Source organism: Paracoccidioides brasiliensis (genome assembly GCF_000150735.1).
Source record: "Paracoccidioides brasiliensis Pb18 unplaced genomic scaffold supercont2.4, whole genome shotgun sequence".
In the NCBI taxonomy this organism is placed as follows: domain Eukaryota; kingdom Fungi; phylum Ascomycota; class Eurotiomycetes; order Onygenales; family Ajellomycetaceae; genus Paracoccidioides; species Paracoccidioides brasiliensis.
The window spans coordinates 126,416-146,533 of NW_011371361.1; the positions used below are offsets into that span (position 1 = coordinate 126,416).

The 20,118-nt window shown below is 47.2% G+C and overlaps 5 protein-coding genes across 5 annotated transcripts; all 5 read left to right on the top strand.

Moving 5' to 3' along the window:
* Positions 1 to 1,997: 1,997 nt before the first annotated feature.
* Positions 1,998 to 4,255, top strand: PADG_03542 (uncharacterized protein; the record flags this gene model as incomplete). The annotated part of the gene is made up of 3 exons (XM_010761197.1): positions 1,998 to 2,495; positions 2,612 to 4,014; positions 4,105 to 4,255. 3 exons carry the CDS (start codon positions 1,998 to 2,000, stop codon positions 4,253 to 4,255), a joined length of 2,052 nt encoding a protein of 683 aa, XP_010759499.1.
* An 844-nt stretch (positions 4,256 to 5,099) lies between these two features.
* PADG_03543 (uncharacterized protein) lies at positions 5,100 to 5,492 on the top strand (the record flags this gene model as incomplete). Its single annotated transcript, XM_010761198.1, has 1 exon — positions 5,100 to 5,492. One exon carries the CDS (start codon positions 5,100 to 5,102, stop codon positions 5,490 to 5,492), a length of 393 nt encoding a protein of 130 aa, XP_010759500.1.
* Positions 5,493 to 6,129: 637 nt separating this feature from the next.
* Positions 6,130 to 8,697, top strand: PADG_03544 (uncharacterized protein; the record flags this gene model as incomplete). Its single annotated transcript, XM_010761199.1, has 4 exons — positions 6,130 to 6,138; positions 6,218 to 6,371; positions 6,480 to 6,591; positions 6,708 to 8,697. The coding sequence occupies 4 exons, from the start codon at positions 6,130 to 6,132 to the stop codon at positions 8,695 to 8,697; spliced, it is 2,265 nt and encodes a 754-aa protein (XP_010759501.1).
* A 2,208-nt stretch (positions 8,698 to 10,905) lies between these two features.
* Positions 10,906 to 14,929, top strand: PADG_03545 (sphingolipid transporter; the record flags this gene model as incomplete). Its single annotated transcript, XM_010760781.1, has 3 exons — positions 10,906 to 11,169; positions 11,267 to 14,723; positions 14,823 to 14,929. The coding sequence occupies 3 exons, from the start codon at positions 10,906 to 10,908 to the stop codon at positions 14,927 to 14,929; spliced, it is 3,828 nt and encodes a 1,275-aa protein (XP_010759083.1).
* An 878-nt stretch (positions 14,930 to 15,807) lies between these two features.
* Positions 15,808 to 19,552, top strand: PADG_03546 (uncharacterized protein; the record flags this gene model as incomplete). The annotated part of the gene is made up of 4 exons (XM_010760782.1): positions 15,808 to 15,853; positions 15,941 to 18,281; positions 18,558 to 19,294; positions 19,368 to 19,552. 4 exons carry the CDS (start codon positions 15,808 to 15,810, stop codon positions 19,550 to 19,552), a joined length of 3,309 nt encoding a protein of 1,102 aa, XP_010759084.1.
* Positions 19,553 to 20,118: the final 566 nt, after the last annotated feature.

Sequence of the window (20,118 nt, forward strand, 5' to 3'; positions counted from 1 at the left end):
TGAATCAGAGTTGGGGTCGGCGACTCGGGGGAATTTTTTTTTGCGGCATTTGGAGCTAGTTCCACTTTCTAGCGCGGGCACATTGAAAACTGCCGTTGAGTCAGACGCTGACAGTGCGTGCTGCTGCCGTATGCTGACGTAGGTGGATTCCTGTGAACCAACCACGGGATTCCATGGCACAGGGAAGATATTGGAAGTTGGCTCCGTGTGCAGCAGGGAGATTGGGACTCCTGAAGGATAAGGACTCCACGGGGAGTACTCCGTAATGACATGACTCCTAATTTGAGAGAGAGACTTGTGGGCAATATTTTTATGTGGGGGATGTGTGGGCGATTCCCGCCCCTTTTGAATAAGCCAATCGGAACAATCATCCATTTCCAACAGTAGAATCTTTGCATTTTGAACTCAGATAGTTTAACTCCAGACTCTGCATGAACCTTTAATATTGATCTGATAACAGCGGCCTGCATGCGATCACATCCTTGCATCAGCCTGTGGGCTTGCACGGTGGATTTATAATCAAGCATGCTGTACCTCTAAACCAGCGCCGGCCATTCACCCTTGCAGCCTAAGGCTCATTCATTCCCCCGCTCTAACAGCGAGGCTTCAACTAATGAACAAGCCAAATCCCCCAAATCCCCCACGGATTCGTCTATTGAACCCAACCACCCGCATACCCTGAGTCGCGGTCTGGACTCCTAATATACGAGGCTGCTTTACTGTGTCTTTCTCAAAGGAATGCTCCATCAGTCAGATATCAGTCAGCATGTCAATTTTCGTCCGCCTCCGCTTCCCTTTGGTTTCTCAATCTCCCCTCTCACAAACCCTTCCAACTCTTCCTCGCTGTTTCACACTCTCTGACTACGCCCTTCTTCTCACTCTTAGTCCCTTAGATACCTTACATCAAAGACCAGTTATTGGTTGATGTAAGCTGTTTCTCCCTTAAGCCACACTAACTACTCCGCCAATCCCAGAATATCTACCTGTCTTGCACTTCCCATTCCCATTCCTCTCTTCTGTCACTCCCCTCTCCCTCTCCCTCTCCACCTCCATCCCACTCATATACCTCTTCTTCCCCTAGTTGATTCATCTTCTGCTCCTCATTGTTATTCGTAGGCTAGGTAGCTTTACTCTGACCTCAGATTCACCTCTTTGTTTTTTGACAGGCAAGCTGCTATCAGCTCAGTCAATTAGTTATTCATTCATCCCTTTGGCTACCCCCATTCTCTTCTTGCTCTTGCCACTTGCGTCATACCCACATCTTGGTCTGTGTGTGCTGCATAAGAAGGATCCTTAAGACGTATCGTATTTTGCACCTTCAATCCTCTGCCATTGAGGATTGTCTTATGTTGTTTTTTGCCTCTAGAATTATTCTCCACGCCGGGTTCGTTTCGTGGCTATTCCTGTCTGGTAGATCCCATCGGACAAGAAACAGCCAACAGTCCCAGCTTTTGCACGAGAACCTTCCGCAACTACTCCCCCAACAGCTCTACATTTCCTCTGTGGTTACTCCTGCGCTGTCAACATACACATATCGGTTGTAGTGCAGGCTTCGGGTCCACATACTAAAAGCGGGGTGGAGTTGCAACAGTATTTGTTTGATTTGCCAGCAAACCGATTCAACAAGGTTTTCTTATTATTTTACAGCTCTCCGGAAGTTGTTTGGGTTTCTCTATCAACCAATCTAAACGTTGAACTCCTAGATCTCCTCGTCTCAAACCTTCCTTAACATCGCCTACCGAATTACGTTCCAACCACTCCGTTGCCTGTACCAGTATCAGTTTTCTGTGGGCCGCGTTGAATGGTCGGTGCATAGGTATCCGAGATATATTGTTCACCAACTCTCTTGGTTTTTGTTTTAAAATATTAGCATCCCACTGATACTAAAATTCGTTGGTGGATTTTTCTATTCCTTTCATTTTTGCCCATCTATTTGGTCGAGAGAACCCTTCTTACGTCCATACTTGACCCCTGGATTTTGTACGATTACGTTAACGATGTCTGATTTCGGTTCTCTCTACCAACGAAGCCTTTATCTTTCTCCAGATCAACAGGACCTTCTTCTTGCGGCACTTTCATCCACAAGGAAGACAATAAAAGTCCCCAAAGAAGCGTCTCGTCACAACTCTCAATCTGCCACCAAGATGCTGGACTCTCACCCCGACTCTTTTTCTCAGCAAGTTACTGCCACTACCTCTGCCCAAGACTTGTTTGAATCGCCAACAGAGGAACCTCTTGATTCCGGGCAATTGGGCTTTGACGGGAGCCCTTTCCTGGATTTCGATTTCGATGTAGATTTCGACTCTAGTGGCGTCGGAGATCTAATTGGAGATCTTCAAGGAACCTCTCCAGGTGACGACGCTGAACCCAGAGAGAAGAGAAAAAGCATCGACGGAAACGACGATGAGGAGGAAAACGGCAAGAAACGAAGAGAGACCGATGACAAGACGGCTAAGAAGCCTGGACGAAAGCCGTTGACATCGGAACCTACGACGGTATGTCTTTGATTCTTGATGCTATTACCACAGCGATTCCTTGTCCCATATGTTCCTTTACGAGGGTTCATGTAAGTTTTCATTTTTGTTAACCATTGTTTGTGTCCTTGTTATAGAAACGTAAGGCGCAAAATCGGGCTGCCCAAAGAGCCTTTCGGGAACGCAAGGAGAAGCACCTAAAGGATCTGGAAAATAAAGTCGACGAACTCGAGAAGGTATCCCAGTCGACAAATATCGAAAATAAGCTTCTGCGCGCTCAGGTCGAAAAGCTCCAGATAGAACTGAAGGGATATCGCAAACGTCTGTCCTGGGTGAGCAGTGGAAATGGTGTATCGCCAACATCAGGCTTTACCATGCGCGGCGCAGGATCCAAACATAATTCCCGCGACAACGGCAACAATTTCTCCTTCGAGTTCCCAAAATTCAGTGATCTCCCCGGCGCTCGCTCATATAATTCCCCCTCACAGCCAATCTCTAACCATTCTAAGGCTGCCAAGTTACCCCCTTGCGCTGGATTTAACTACAGAGCACCCAATATCAACCACGGAAATTCGTTCAAAGGCACAACTGCCGTCTCACAACGAAGGCAATTTATCCTTGGCAGCCCCTCACAATCTTCACCGGTGCTAAACAGTATGCCTCCAAATGATAACCAAAAATCCAATGGTAGAAACCACCACCGCCCTAGCATAGATAGTTTCAGATACTATGACAATTTATCAGGTCGCTCACCAATACAGAACCCAGGCATACCTTATTCCGGCTCCGGATCTGGTCAAAACTCAATCTATTCAAATTATCAGTCGCAACACCACTATGGAAGTTCCAACGTTTCCAATTCCGCCTCACCAGCTGCCTCTTCAGAATCACAACCCTGCCACGTTTCTTCGATGGGCACATCACCAGAACCGAGTCTGCACTCACCTCCAAGTGGCAAATTGAGTGAATCCGGACTAACAAACACGATCGCTAATGAACTACACTCTGCACGCAGCACGGGAGAAGGTGAGAAATCCTTCTACGAAAAACTAGGCTGGGCTTGTGGTTGCGCGGAGAACCCACTTCCGGCTTCCATGACTGATTCTAATCCTCCTTACAATTTTCCAGATCACAATAAAAACAACAGCAATAACAACAGCAACGGCAATAACAGCAACAATTATAGCGATACCACCATCAATGCTTCAGACACCCTGCTAGGATTTGACTGGCTCGTGCAGCAAAACGGCGGACAATTCGACCCTGTGTTGTTCGGTGACTATCGCGATCCACAGGATGCCGTGCTCTCGCAAGACTTCGGGACCTTTTTCAACGAGGCCTTGCCGCTTCCTGACCTGGGAAGTCCGCTGCTTGCATTTAGTGAGCTGAGTAACAACCATGCCAACAACAATTACGTCAACAACGCGCCGCCAAAGCCCGATATCCTCAAGCAAATTGACAGCGCTCTCGAAGCTGATGATGACGAGGAGGTAGTTCCTGGCGAGGACCGCTCGCAGATGCTCTCGTGTACGAAGATATGGTACGCTATGTTTTGAGTTTTTTTTGCTAAGTTACTAATGTAAAAAGGGAAACAATCCGTTTCAACCTGCTAACTTAATTATTATTATAGGGACCGACTACAATCCATGGAGAAATTCCGCAACGGTGAAATCGACGTGGATAGCCTGTGTAGCGAGCTGCGGACGAAAGCTCGCTGCTCTGAAGGTGGCGTTGTGGTTAAGCAGGTTGATGTGGAGGCGATTATGTCGCGGGCGGAGTAGAGACTTTGACATGATTTCATAGTTCTAGCTACTATCTGTCAACAAATAATCCCAAGAAAAAAAAAATGAAAATTGAAAAAGATAAAATCATGAAAGAAAGAGAGCCAAAAAAAAAAAAAATCCCCATTTTAAAAATTGAAATTAAAAAAATATAAAAATAAAAATAAAATATCAATTCGTCTAGACATTCCTCTCTTGATATATTTCCTAGTGTTTTATTTTGTATTTCCATTTATGATCTATATTCTTCACAGTTTTTATCTTTCTTCATTTACTTTTTATTATATGTGGCAACATCTGCTGTGGCGATTCCCCGGACGTTTTTTTGTGTTGGCCTGATATCATTTTCTGTGGCTGCTTGATTCAGTCTAATTTTTGTGGCCATTGCATTCTGGCTGATTGACTAGCTGATTATGTTATTTTTCATTGTCATGATTGTATAGTTATTCAACGCCAGGGAAAAAGGAAAGGAGCAAAACAAGGGGCAAAATAGGACACAAGTCGTTTTTCATTGACACACGTGGGATTGTTTTGTGTTATTTTTTTATCTGTGGGACAATCTTTGATATTGGGATGCAAGAGTCAATTTTGTGCCGTGGCGACTCTGAGGGGATGTTATTGATATCTGGGTTGGGTGTTGATTTGATGGAGGGGGTTTATGTTTATATAAGTCATTGAGGTACCTAGGTATGTATATGCTACCTTAAAAAAAATTGTGTCTATGGGAATCATATCTATTTTTGTTCTATTAATATTTATCCAGATCTCTCCTTGTAGATATATCCTATTATAGCAGAAGTGTAGTCATACCAGTTGCTGGTCTCTCTAACATCCCAGCAGCTGCATGCAAAGTGAAATCATCGATCTAAGGATCCGTCGAGATGCAGCCCTAAAGCAGGTATGGGGGCTCCCAGCTATCAGTCCAGGCTTGGCTAGGGTTCTGTCGAACGGCGAATTAGAGCGATCCAATCGTAGGACTACACTTCAAGCTATGTTAGAGATTCCTACTAGCGATGTTCTCTGCGCAAAAAAGGGGCCAAGCGAGTCCCGCCCAAGCACAACTGCTGACATAACCCCGAGTACGCCACGTGACTCTGCGCTTTCCCCGAAGCAGCCGCCCTGGGGTGCTCAGGTGCATCCTCATCGCCAATACCAACCGTCCTCTCTGCTTTCTTTCGACCTCCATCTCGACTTCACAAAGTTTCATCCAGCTCTCCCCCAACTCATCCCAGCTTAACTCTCTCTACGCCTCCGCCATCTCTTTCTCTCCTCTCTCGCTGCATCTCAACCCCCGCAACTCTTCTCCGGATTATACCCCTAACACACTTCCTCGTTCCTTTACTCTCCGGTTCCGGTTCCGGTTCCGCCTCACATCTCCATCTCTAATATCCCATTCCATACTTATAAAAATTCCCCTCCCCACCCTGGTTTTGTTGTCTGCCTCACTTTGTGCCACAATATCCCCTGTTCTTCTGATTTTATTTTAAATCTCAACTTTTCCAAAATACCCCATTCCCAGCCCAAAAAAAAAAAAAAAAAAAGCTTTCACGTTTTATATTTGGTTGTATTCTGACCAAAACCCAAATCCTACCACATTCTCCAAACTATACCTGTCGAGCTTTTTATCTTTGACGTGTGTTCCCTTTTTTTTTTTTTTTTTTTTTTTTTTTTTTTTTTTTGTTTAATTTATTCATTTCCTACGTGTAAGTTTGATGAACATCCACAACACGGTAAAAAAACGCCACATCTCTTTGAACGGTAGATCATCTGACAATCAAAGAAGCAATACCGAAAAACCTCAGATATAAAAAGGCTTGATTTTTCCTCCTCCAGTTTAACAAGGTCTTTCTATTTACAAACCCCTCCCTCCATCCATGGCTTCAGTAAGTTTGCCCGGACTCACTCATAGAACAAACCATCATTCGCAGCCTCACCTAACCATCTTACTTCGACGCCCTATAGCCACGTCCCGCCCACGCATTTAACAACCCTGGTTATAATCTTTCCAACGGCTCCACGAGCGGCCCGACCCCAGGAGCCACTGCGTTGCTCCCGAATAATGGCAGAGTTATCCAGACTGGCGGTGTGCGAGTGCTTTGCGTTGCAGATGTAAGAGGTATGGGATATATTACGTTTGTTTGCTGCTGTGAGGCGGTGCGCTTCAATATGCAATGTGTTGTGTTGGCAACATGTGCTGATTGATCTGCCTTTAAACAATGAACAGGAAACTTGAAGTCTCTCAATGAACTTGCTAGGCATGCTCGCGCGGATCATATTATCCATACAGGTGACTTTGGCTTTTATGATGATAGCTCTCTAGAGAGAATTGCTGATAAGTATGTCATTCGCTTTGATTCCCACTCATTTTACTACGCCGGAAAGTTCCAGACTACGCTATATGAGCATTATATCTAATGCTATGGCTCTCGCCACTGGTACTTCTTTCCTACAGGACCTTGAAACACGTCGTGCAATACTCTCCCCTTCTCCCAGAGGCAATCAAGAGAAGCATCGCCCAAGTCCCCCCCCAGCAATCCATCAAACAACGTTTCAGCCCTGAACAGCTCCCCCTCTCCGAACTCCCTCTACTGCTTAACAAGCAATTGACCCTCGATGTTCCCGTATATACAGTCTGGGGTGCTTGTGAGGATGTTCGGGTGCTGGAGAAGTTCCGATCTGGTGAATATAAAGTGGACAAGCTACATATTATCGATGAATCTAGCTCGAGACTACTAGATATTGGCGGAGTGAAACTGCGCCTGCTGGGTCTTGGGGGTGCGGTTGTTATGCATAAACTGTTCGACAATGGAGAAGGAAAGACGACGATTGCAGGCGGGCAGGGAACGATGTGGACTACGCTATTGCAGATGGGTGAATTGGTCGATACTGCTAATCGCGTCTATGATCCGTCAGAGACACGCGTTTTCGTCACGCACGCTTCCCCGGCTCGTGAGGGCATGTTGAACCAACTCTCTGTTACTCTCAAGGCTGATTTTTCGATTTCGGCCGGGCTGCATTTTAGATACGGGAGTTCATATAACGAGTTCAGCGTCAACCCTACTCTGGACCATTATCGTGGCAAGCTGGCGGCTTCCAAGGCCTCCTTTAATGATGTGTGGGACACGGTTAAGGGTGAAGTCGAGACCGCTATTAATGCCAACGAGGCTCAGAGAACCCTACTAGACAATGCGTTAAGTATCGTCGAGAAGATGCCAACAATTGCAAATGGTGGCAATCCTTTTGGAGGTCCTGTTGCGGCAAGCAACGCTGGTGGCCAAGTAGACGAGAGCGCGTTCAAAAATATGTGGAATTTCAATCTGGCAGATGCCGCTTTCGGATACCTTGTTCTGGAAATCGAGGGTGGACGAATCGGAACAGAAATGCGTGCTCAGGGCTTCAACTTCGCTCATCGTGCTGGGAAGCCATCAACGAGCTCTGCACCTATAACTCAACAACCTGTCGCTATGTCGGGTCTTCCAGGCGGCCCCGGTGCGTCTGGCGCTGCCCCTAGTGCTCCATCTGGGGCCCAACCGAGATCCGCTGGCGGAGTTTCCCAATTTGGTCAAGCTCCAGTCCCAAACCGCACCACAGCACCCACGTATCAACAGCAAAACCAGGCTCCATCTCAAAACAAGCCCGCGGGACCACTTCCTCCTAAAACCACCATATCACCGGCCCCGGTAATTCCAAACAACAAAGCTAAACCCGCCACGCCTCAGCCCGTGGGTGCTCAGGTCAACGTTCCCAGCGCGACAGACAAGGCCAACGAGTCCAACGGCACCGTCCTCGGCGAGCGGACGGATTCAAGAACTAGCACCGGACCTACTGAGCGCAAGCCAAGCAGTGGCCTATTTATTTCCAACGTCGACTCTGAACAAGCGATCCGTGACCTATTCCCCGAGGAAGACAAGTCCAAGATCCTAAAGGTGGAGAAATGGGGTAAATTCAACCACGTCGTCACCTTCTCAACACCCGAGGAAGCACGTGTGGCTCTCGAACGCCAGCCGCCTGAACACAAGAAACCAAGCCCACCAGGCCCCAATCGTAAGCCGAACGTGAAAATGTTCGAGGATCGGGGAAGTCGGCGGGATCGCGATGGGCAAGGCGGAAACGCAGGGACGTGGCAGGCTAGTAATCGTGGTGGCCCGGCCGGGGGAATTGGGCAGCGGAGCGGGTATCAGAGCGGTAGTGCGACGAGCGATGGTGAGAGTGGACGGGGGAGAGGTGGTGGGTATGGTGGGAGGGGCCGAGGCGGGAGAGGAGGTGATAGAGGTGGACGGGGTGGTAGCGGCGGTGGAAGAGGGGCGCGGACTGGAGGGTATGGTGGTGCCGGTGGGCCTGGGAAGGGTGCTGCTGGAGGCGCGGGGACAGACTCTCCAGCGTCTTCTACGTCGACGCCTGTGCCTGCCGGGGAAAATAAAGGGGGAGCTGGTGGGGAGTAGAGTTGGTGATATGATGTGATGGATTTGGGTTGGGTTGTGCTTGGTCATTTTCTCTTCTGTTGTTTGGCTGTACTTGTGTCTTTTCTTTTCTTTCCATCCTTCTGTCTTCTTGTTTTCTTCTAGCTTTCCTTTTTGTCCGTTTATCTCAGTTCTCTTTTTCTTTCTCTTTTCTTTTTTATGTTCGAAAGCCTTTTTCCCAAGATTCGTTATCATATCATACCACAACTGCCATACCACTAACCAGTACTGCTACCATTATCCTACCTACCTTGCCTACTCTACCACCCGTCTACCAACTTACCAACTTTATTCTTACTACATCTTCATACCTCATCCTGTCGCATAGAAGCCAGGCGCACAAAAATACAGGTGTTTATTTTCTATTGCTCAATGAATTTACGTAACCTTTCCTGGCTTTTAGAGTTAGATTCGATTCCCGTTTTTCATACATTTACCGGCTAAATACTTGGGTCATGGGGGGGAGCCGGATTCTCGCCCACCCAACCAAGGCGGTTCTTTCACAGGACCTTGAACCCTTCAATCACTCCTTGGACACGGAAAATTAAATATACAAGAACAGGCAATCTGCACATAAATAGGGAAGAAAACAGGGATATTAGAGAAGGGTTAAGACAAACAATATGAATTTTAAAGGTGGAACTTTTTCCATGTGCAGGGTCGCTATCAAAAGTATACCCAAAGCACTAAACACGGGGCCTCATTAGGATAACTAGCACCAACTAACTTAACTAACTAACTAGTAACTAGTTAATAGTTGTTGATTATTAAAGCTTTAATGATTAAGACGTCCCCGGCTAAAGCACCAAGCGATAAACAGGCCTGGGAGTCCCTAGAGTCACGCCTAGCGTGCTGGGAGTGGTTTTCACTCTTTTAATTTGGATTTATATTATTTTTGGCGCGGGTTCAGGACTTTTGATGCCCCATGGATAGAATACAAGGAAATAGGAAGAATTTCAGCTGCATCAGTTATCAGTAACTTAAGAGCAGTCAGTCTATATGGAAAAGAAGAATCTGGAAATTCGCTAATAACTACCCGGTGGTGGTTCCATTCGCTGATATCTCCTGCCGGCTAGTTATCAAACATGCGGGGGGGTTTCCTGGCTTAGCTTGCTGCAAATGCGACGACCTAGCAACACCATAGTTGCGATGTGGAAAAGGGGGGCACAGAGACAAAGATTCCCGAGGTCCCATCTATCACCCGTTGGGATCATGGCTACAGACTCCCGACTAAACAATGTTCACGGTACCGAGTATAAACCCCTGAATGATAGTAAGACGCATACAACGTTTAGGGATGTTATTAGTCCAGCATCCCTTTTTGAACGTGGATGCTTGTAAAATTATTGGGTATACCAAATAATCAACCTGGCAGAAATAATACCACATTATTACGGGGTTCTTTTGCTAGACCTTCCAATGCCTTCTCTGGATGCGAGGGCTGATATGACGTAGGCTGGTATCTGGGGATCCATTTCAAGTTCTCTCTCTATTCCTTAGCAGGGGTATAATGCTTTCAAGGGGTTACAATCCCAGCAGAAAATTCTCTCACATACTTTTTTAACTGGAAACTTCAGGAGATTCCGTTCGTTGTTACTTTTGTGTCTGCAGTTGGTACTTCTGTGCTCCGTGACATAAAAACGTTCCCATGGTAGCTCTACCGCCAAGCCTCGGCAGATCTGCTCCACAGTTGATGTCATAGGCTGACATAAGCTGATTTCCAGCCATTCTCTTGTCACCACATCACTCCATGCCAGCCTCCCAGCAACCTCGACACTAAAATACATAAACAGGTGGGCACCTCTGCTTGCATACCATATATTCTTATCCTCTCGTACGACCCGACCGTTTTCACAGCTGCTCCGTCCGTCTCCGTATTAGAATCTTGTTTCCGTCGGCGTCTGATATCATTGACCGCCCTTTCCCTCCCCCCGGTTGCGTGTCGGTTGTAGCTACAGGTCGTGAGTACAGCAACCTCCATCGACTCTCCCTCCAGCACATCTAAGGCTTCTGGTAGCTGCCGGCTCTGAAGCGAATGTTATTCGGATTACAGGGTTAGAAATATTGGCTTTGTCTTGATGATCTGGCCCTTGTGTGGGTGAAGTCCACTGCACAAAGGGGGAACTTTAGTCGGTGTGCTGGATTGGTCGGAGGTTCCCTGACAGCCTCTGCCTGACCAAGTTTATCGTCATGCATTTTGCGTGTTTACCGCTCCTAGCAGGACTGGTAGTTGCCCAGAGCAGCTCTGTCTTTGCTCAAGGAGAGACAAAAATCCATGAAGAAGGTCGATGCGCCATGCGTGGCCATTGCGGAAAACTATCGTTTTTCGGTGGACAACTGCCGTGTCCCGACAATGGACTTGCGAAAGCACCAACAGCAGATACGCGGAAGAAGCTGGTATCGTTATGTGGAGATAAATGGAAGACGGGGAATGTTTGCTGTGAGGATCCTCAGGTATGAACCTTCTTTGTTTGGAGGTTGGCGCGTTGCTTAGGATGTAGGGAGCTGGAGATGTAGCGTATGCTGACTTTTGCGCCCGTATTCTTGATAGATTGATGCTTTATCCTCGCACTTAAAGATTGCTGAAGGCATAATTGCGTCATGTCCAGCTTGTAAAGAGAACTTTTTCAACCTCTTCTGCTCCTTTACATGCTCCCCCGACCAGTCGCTTTTCATCAACGTCACGCAAACAGATACCGTCAAAGACAAAAAAGTAGTGACCGAATTGGATAATCTGTGGTCCGAAGTGTACCAAGTGGGCTTTTACGATAGCTGTAAGGACGTCAAGAACGGTGCTTCTGGCGGCAGGGCGATGGATTTCATCGGCGGAGGAGCTAGGAATTTTACCCAGTTCTTGAAATTTTTGGGCGACAAGAAGCTTCTAGGAAGCCCGTTTCAAATCAATTTTATGACCCAACCTAAGGGACCCATGGATGCTGGTATGCGGCCCCTGCCGACGACTCCAAAATCATGCAGTGATGCAGACCAGAAGTATCGTTGTTCCTGCATTGATTGTCCCGCTGTTTGCCCCCAATTGCCTGCGTTACCAGAGGAAAGCTACTGCCATGTTAGGCACCTACCTTGCTTATCCTTCTCTGTCATAATCGTCTATTCGGTTTTTCTATTGCTCATGGTCGCCGTCACGCTCGTTCATGTAGTTTTCCGGAAACGTCAACAGCGCAAGTTGGAACGGGCTAGGCTCCTCCAAGATACCAGCCCAAGCGATGATGAGGACGAAGGAGATCTCATTGACGATGCCGGATTACTTGACCGCCCCCAAGTGAGCTATAAGCTGAACTCGGTTTTCGATGCGGCGTTCAGCCGTCTGGGTGGCGTGTGTGCTCGATTTCCGGCATTAACCATAACGACAAGTATTATTATATGTGGGTTGCTGAGTCTGGGTTGGCTACGATTCACTGTCGAAAGGGACCCTGTCAAGCTCTGGGTGAGCCCCACCTCGGCCGCTGCTCAAGAAAAAGCTTTCTTCGATGAGAATTTCGGACCGTTCTATAGAGCGGAGCAAGCGTTCCTTATTAACGACACTCACCCGGATGGACCAGGCCCTGTATTAAGCTACGAAACGCTCAGTTGGTGGTTTGATGTTGAGAATCGAGTGCGTCGCATGATTTCCCTAGAAAAGGGCCTTGCTCTGGAGGATGTGTGCTTTAAACCCACCGGACGTGCTTGTGTTGTTCAGTCATTAACTGGATACTTCGGAGGGTCTTTCTCCAATGTCGACCCTAATAATTGGAAATCTCATTTGAAATACTGCGCCCAGTCTCCTGGATCCATTGAATGTCTCCCCGACTTCCAACAACCCCTGAAGCCGGAAATGATACTTGGGGGTTATGGACAGACTAAGAATGTGTTGGATGCCACTGCGCTTGTTGTTACATGGGTAGTCAATAACCATGCCCCGGGCAGCGAAAATGAAGCTGGGGCAGTAGATTGGGAGGATAGTTTGAAAAGAGTGCTCGAAGTCGTGCAAGAGGAAGCAGGTGAACATGGTCTACGAGTTTCTTTCAATACGGAAATCAGCCTTGAACAGGAACTGAATAAATCTACAAACACTGATGCGAAAATAGTTGTTATTAGCTATGTCATTATGTTTATTTACGCTTCTTTGGCCCTTGGTTCGACAACCCTGACGTGGAAAAGTATCTTCAGCAACCCAGCCAACAGTCTTGTGCAGTCGAAATTTACACTCGGTATCGTTGGCATCCTAATCGTCCTGATGTCTGTCTCCGCTTCCGTTGGCCTTTTCTCAGCAGCTGGTATCAAGGTGACGTTAATCATTGCCGAGGTGATCCCGTTCCTCGTTCTCGCAATTGGCGTCGACAATATTTTCCTCATCGTTCACGAATTTGAAAGGGTGAACCTGAGCCACCAAGAAGAAGAAATTGATGGGCGCATTGCCCGAGCCTTGGGCAGGATGGGTCCTAGTATACTTCTCTCTGCAGCAACAGAAACAATTGCATTTGCGATGGGAGCCTTCGTGGGGATGCCTGCTGTGAAGAATTTCGCAGCTTATGCAGCCGGCGCTGTCCTCATCAACGCGATATTACAGGTCACAATGTTCGTATCCGTGCTGGCCTTGAATCAGAGACGGGTTGAGAGTCTCCGTGCCGATTGCTTTCCCTGTCTAACTGTGCGAAAAGCAAATTCGTCAGGAATCCCTAGCGGTCAGTCGTATGACCATGCGGAGGAAGGTATCCTGCAACGCTTCATCCGAAAAACATATGCTTCTCGCCTTCTTAAAAATCACACGAAAGTTTTAGTCATGGTTGTTTTTCTTGGAATATTCACTGCTGGTCTTGCTCTCCTTCCAACTGTCGCCTTGGGCCTGGATCAACGTATCGCCATCCCCAACGATTCATATCTTATCGATTTCTTTAATGATCTGTATGCTTACTTTGGGAGCGGACCTCCTGTCTACTTCGTGACACGGGATGTCAATGTTACAGCGAGACATCACCAGCAGCAGCTCTGTGGAAGGTTCTCGACATGCGACGAATTTTCGTTAGGTTTCGTTCTTGAGCAAGAATCCAAGCGTCCCAATATTTCCTATATCTCGGGCTCGACTGCTAGTTGGATTGACGACTTCTTCTACTGGCTGAATCCTCAACAAAACTGCTGCAAAGAGAATGGCAAGACATGCTTTGATGAGAGGAATCCGCCATGGAATATCTCCCTTCACGGAATGCCTGAGGGATTCGAGTTTATTCACTATGCAGAAAAATGGGTAAAGTCACCCACAGACGAATCCTGCCCCCTAGGCGGCTTAGCACCTTACTCCAATGCCCTGGTTCTTGATTCAAAATCTATAACAACAAACGCAAGCCATTTCCGCACGAGTCACACTCCGCTTCGCAGCCAGAAAGATTTTATCAATGCCTATGCCTCTGCACGTCGGATTGCAAACGACATTTCGGAAACGCATAAAATCGATGTCTTCCCTTATTCCAAATTCTACATATTTTTTGACCAATACGCATCCATCGTTCGCCTTACGGGAACGCTTCTTGGATCCGCAATCGCCATCATCTTCGTTGTCACTTCAATTCTCTTGGGCTCTATAGCAACTGGAGCAGTCGTGACTGCAACAGTTATCATGACGGTTGTCGATATCATCGGAACCATGGCTGTTGCCAACGTTTCTCTGAACGCCGTGTCGCTGGTCAACCTGATTATCTGCGTTGGAATTGGGTTCGAATTCTGTGCACATGTTGCGCGTGCGTTCATGTTTCCTTCCAGTCCACTCCTGGAACAGGCTCGGGGTAAATTCCGCCATCGGACAGCACGGGCATGGGCGGCGTTGGTGAATGTTGGCGGCAGCGTCTTCACCGGTATCACAGTTACTAAACTTCTAGGCGTGTGTGTCCTTGCATTTACGAGAAGCAAAATATTTGAAATCTACTATTTTAGAATATGGCTGGCGCTGGTAATATTTGCTGCCTCTCATGCGTTGATATTCTTGCCGGTAGCTTTGAGCTTCTTTGGAGGTGACGGTGAGTCCTCCTAACACGTTGATTTTCTGACGCATTTTACCTATATATAGGGTGTGTATGCCCAGATATACTGATACGACTTTCATTTTGTCTTGATAGGATATTCCGATCCCCAAACTGACGGGGGCCTGGAGGATGATCTTGCTTCCAGAAGGTACCGATCATTACTGCCGGACGACGACTACGATTCTGAGGACGACTCGTGAATTATTTACCTTTATATCCCCGAAGATGCTTTTATCTCGTTGCTCGTTTTTGAAATGATTGTTCCTTTCTTTGCCTTTCCAGGTAGCCGTTGGCACAGCCTTGTTTGGAAACCCGATCACACTTTATAGACACGCAACGGGGAATCAACAATATATGTCGGCTGGAGAATCTGGGCGGAGTTTCGTATGAGGGAAGGAAAGGGTAGCTATTGATATGTGAGATTTCTTATACCTGTACTGTATATGCGCATAGTCTTATGGTTTGCATTCGATGACCTGAATCTTCTCTTGCTCCCCATGTTGTTCACTTGCTGCGTTACGATATTTTGGATATTAGGCCTGAAAGCCGAATGAGTATTAGCTATATTTAATTTGATGATTATCCACGGTAGACTATATAGTGGTATACGCAGCTATCCCATTGGGCGATATATGCAACAATGCCAATTCGATATAAATCAAATTAAATAACTGCGACATTCCCCTCTTTTTTCTATTTTAAAACATTCTGACCCAATTTTCTTCAATTGAGGTTGCTGATGTAAACAATGCAAACTTGGGATCTCAACCAACCATCCCACCAAAACAAGACTAGTGCCCGCCGAAGAAAAATATTAAAACATCACATTTTAACATCAATTTTTCTTCCTTTTCCTTTTCTTATATATTTCCCAACCTTTCTCCCACTATCTTCTCCCGACTTTCCTTTCCCTCCTCATAAGATACACCATCTTTCTCTTACTTGTTAAGGTAGTGTCTTTTTTCAGACTGGCTGGGCTTCCGCATCGGCTGCCAAGGGAATCCACGTATCTAACTCAACCGTCAGCCCAATTCCCTCCCACCTGTTTCGAGTATCAGGACCTCAAGAATAGTCCATCATGGACCAGCAGCGATTCTTGCAACAGCTGCGAATTGTCCTTGATCGTGAGTACCCAGCCTGCATGTGCCTATCCTCGTAGAGCCGTCAGGAATAAACATTTGCTGACTTGATGAATTCGTTACGATCCGCAGCAAATTTGGGCAGCGTCAAGGAAGCCACTGGTACCCTGAAGAAAGAATTTTATACCCAACCAGAATCACTCCTCTTCCTTATCCAAGTCGCCACCTCCCATGGTGACCAAAACCTGAGACAGCTTGCCGCTGTTGAATCGCGATCCCTCGTGAACAAGCATTGGCTCAAGATTGCCGGGGAACAGAAACCACATATTAGAGAGCAGCTGCTCCGTGCGGCTCTAGGAGAGGGTGGTCCATTAGTCCGCCACTCCTGTGCCCGTATCATTTCCGCCATTGCCAAGATTGATCTCGAGGACGGGCAATGGGCGGATCTTCCCGCTTTCCTGCTCCAGGCCGCCGTAAGCCCCAAGGCTGATGAGCGTGCTACTGGAATCTACATTCTCTTTACCATTTTGGAAACCCTGGGCGAGGGTTTCCAAGAAATATTCAGCGACCTTTTTGCTCTGTTCGAGAAAACCATTCGCGATCCTGAGAGCTCTGAGGTTCGCATCAACACCCTTCTGTCATTGAGCAAGCTGGCGATGCACTTGGACTCGGATGAACATGAGGCACCAGTCAAGGCTTTCCAGAATATTTTTCCCGCTATGGTTGCTGTCTTGAGAGACTCGATTGATCAGGGCGATGAGGACCGGATCATCCAAGCTTTCGAGGTTTTCCAGTCACTTCTTGGCTGCGATCCCCAATTGATGAATCCCCATTTGAAAGAGCTCGTTCTCTTCATGAACCAACTTGCTGCCAACACCGACTTGGCCGAGGATACCAGAGCCCTGGCCATCAGCTTCCTCATGGAATGCGTCAAATACCGAAAATTGAAAATTCAAGGCATGCAGATTGGCAAACAGCTTACTCTTGCTGCTCTTCAAATCGCAACTGAGCTGGATAATGCTACCGTTTATGATGATGGTGACATCACTCCAGTCAGGTCCGCATTAGATCTTTTAGACTTGCTTGCACAGAGCCTCCCACCAAGCCAGGTTGTCGTGCCTCTCCTCAACGCTCTGGGGCCATTCTTCAACAACAAGGACCCCAATTATCGCCGTGCAGGAATCATGGCTCTTGGCATGTGTGTCGAGGGCGCTCCCGATTTCATCAGCACTCAGATGAAGGAGATCTTTCCTGTCATCTTTCAATTGTTGAACGACCCTGAGCCCAAGGTCCGTCAGGCAACCCTGCACGGTGTTTCGAGAATCGCAGATGACCTTGCCGAAGACGTCAGCAACCAACACCAGCAGCTCATGCCCCTCCTCATGAAGAACCTTGCCAGCACAATGCAGGAGTGGAAAGGGGAGGAAAACGGGCCGGTCGTCGACATTATGAAGGCTGCTATTAGCGCCGTAGACTCTGTCGTTGGCAGCTTGGATGAGAGTGATGTTGCACAATACTTGGGAGAGTTGGTGCCAGTTTTGCACAAGTTGGTCAAACACCCAGACTTCAAGATCAAGGCTCTTACTGCCAGCGCTTTAGGATCCATTGCATCATCTGCTGGCAAGGCTTTCCTCCCATTCTTCGATGAGTCGATGCATCTCATGCAGGATTACGTCACCATTAAGGATAGCGAGGATGAACTGGAACTTCGTGCTAGTGTCACTGACGCCATGGGAGAAATGTCTACCTCTGCTGGACCAGAACACTTCAAGAACTACGTTCAGCCTTTAATGCGCGCCAGCGAGGAAGCTCTCCAACTTGGCCACTCCGGCTTGAAGGAAAGCACATATATCTTCTGGGGCTCCATGTCAAAAGTTTATGGCGAAGACTTCACTCCATTCTTGGAGGGAATAGTAAAGGGGCTCTTTACATGCCTTGTACAGGAAGAAACTGATCTTGAGGTTGAGCTTAGCGATGCCGCGCGTGACCTTGTTGGTCAAGAGGTTACCATTGCTGGTCGCAAGGTTCGCGTCGCTGCCGCTGGCGACCATGAGCAAGACGTGTCCGTCCTCGATGAGTCCAACATTGAAGATCTTGATATCGATGAGGAGGAGGATGACTGGGAAGATCTCACCACCGTGACTCCTCTCGCCCTTGAGAAGGAGATTGCGGTCGAAGTTCTTGGTGAAATTATCACCCATGCCAAGAAGGCCTTCCTTCCATACTTCGAAAAAACAATCGAGCAGATCCTTCCCCTCTGCGAGCATCCATACGAAGGCGTCCGAAAGAGCACCATCAGCACCCTTCACCGCTCATATGCTGCTCTATGGCAAGTTTGTGAGGAGTCTGGTCAGATGGAACGATGGGTCCCTGGTAAGGGGATGAGGATGGTTGAGCCTCCCAATGAACTGAAGAAGTTCACTGAAATACTGATGACTTCTACGATTAAGATGTGGACTGACGAAGAAGACAGGTACGTGGAAAAGACCTGTTTTATGTCCATGAATTTTCGCCTCGTTTTCGGGTTTTTATTGCCTTTATCTTTTTCTATGATGACACACCTTCGTAATCCCAGCTCACTCATACACACAAAATGTGTGATTGATGTAAATACGAATTCTTCCATTGTGAAGCTGAGAAAATATCTAACCACTTCAACTGCTCTTTGAGCATTCTGCTGTTTTATTTTGTTGGATATTTACGCATTTGCAGACTGCCTTTCAATCGCTAACATTGTCAATTTGTCTAGTTCGACCGTTGCTGATATCAACCGCAATGTTGCCGAAAATCTCAAATATTGCGGACCGTACCTTGTCGCAGATGCCTCTGTCCTCAACAATATCGTTACCATGGTCACCACAATCATTACCAAGCAACATCCCTCTCAGCAAGATTTTAGTGTGGATGATGACGACCGCGCTGCCCTGGAAGAACTCTGTGAGTTTGACTGGGTTGTCATCGATACCGCTCTAGACGTTATCTCCGGCCTTGCCATTGCACTAGGTAGCAGCTTCCTCGGACTATGGCCTCACTTTGAACAGTCTGTTCTCCAGTATGCTGCCAGCAGTGAGCCTCTTGAAAGATCCACCGCCACTGGAGTTATTGCAGATATCATATTTGGTTTAGACGACGCCATCACACCATTCACATCCAAGTTTCTTCAACTACTCCTGCACCGTCTTGGCGACGAGGATCTCCAGACAAAGAGCAACGCTGCCTACGCCATTGGACGACTTGTTGAGAAATCGAACGACGATGCGGAGATCACCAAAACCTATCCTACCATCTTAGAGATATTGGAGCCCTGTCTGCACATCGCCGATGCTAGACTTAAAGACAATGCTTCTGGCTGCCTTAGCCGCATGATTCTGAAGCACCGTAATAACGTCCCCGTGGCTGATGTCCTTTCCGCCCTCATCGATGTCCTCCCTCTTAAGAATGACTTCGAGGAGAACGAACCCGTTTTCCGCATGATTTGCCAGTTGTGTATGATTTCCCTTTCCATTCCCCGCAGTTTACAAGAATTACATTGTAACATATTCACTAACACAATGATCAGATAAATGGGAAGATGCCACTGTCACCAGCCTAACCCCACGACTTATCCCCATCTTCCAATCTGTACTTACTGGAGAACCAAACCAGCTCGACAAGGAGCGACGCGCAGAGCTGATCGAGCTCGTCTCTTGGCTGAATAAGATGCAACCAGGGGTGGCTAGTTGGATAGAACAGTTGTATCAATAATTTGGTTGCCCCCACAAACCTCCCTCCTTTCCTTTTGCCATTCCCAGTAATGAAGCAGCGGAAGGGGACGAATTACGACACAGCAATTACTATTTTTTTCTTCTTTTATTTCAAGATATGCATTATGATGAATGTGGATAGCAAATACTCCCTTAACCTGCACGTTCGCACGAACCGGATGACGGGAGTATGAAGAATGGCTTGGCATGGTCTGGCATGGAATGGGTTGTGATAGTGATGGTATTGGGTAAAAAGATATAGCATTGGTGTGCCGACGGCGGCCGGAAGGAAGGAGAAATTAATTGTATACCCCCTGCAAAAAATCGTGACGGGCCGGAAAAGGCAGAGTGAACTATGAATATATCCAACAGAATACGAAGTTTAATGAATTTCGAGCTACTCTCATCACAATTTTCATCGTTTGCTCAGTTTCCAATTCATATTCATAACCGACACCAGTCCTGATGGAAACGTTTTTAGCGAGAAGTTTGCTCATATCATTGAACCATGCTCCCGTTCGTTCTTCATATGTAGTGAGAAGACCCAATATATATATATATATATAT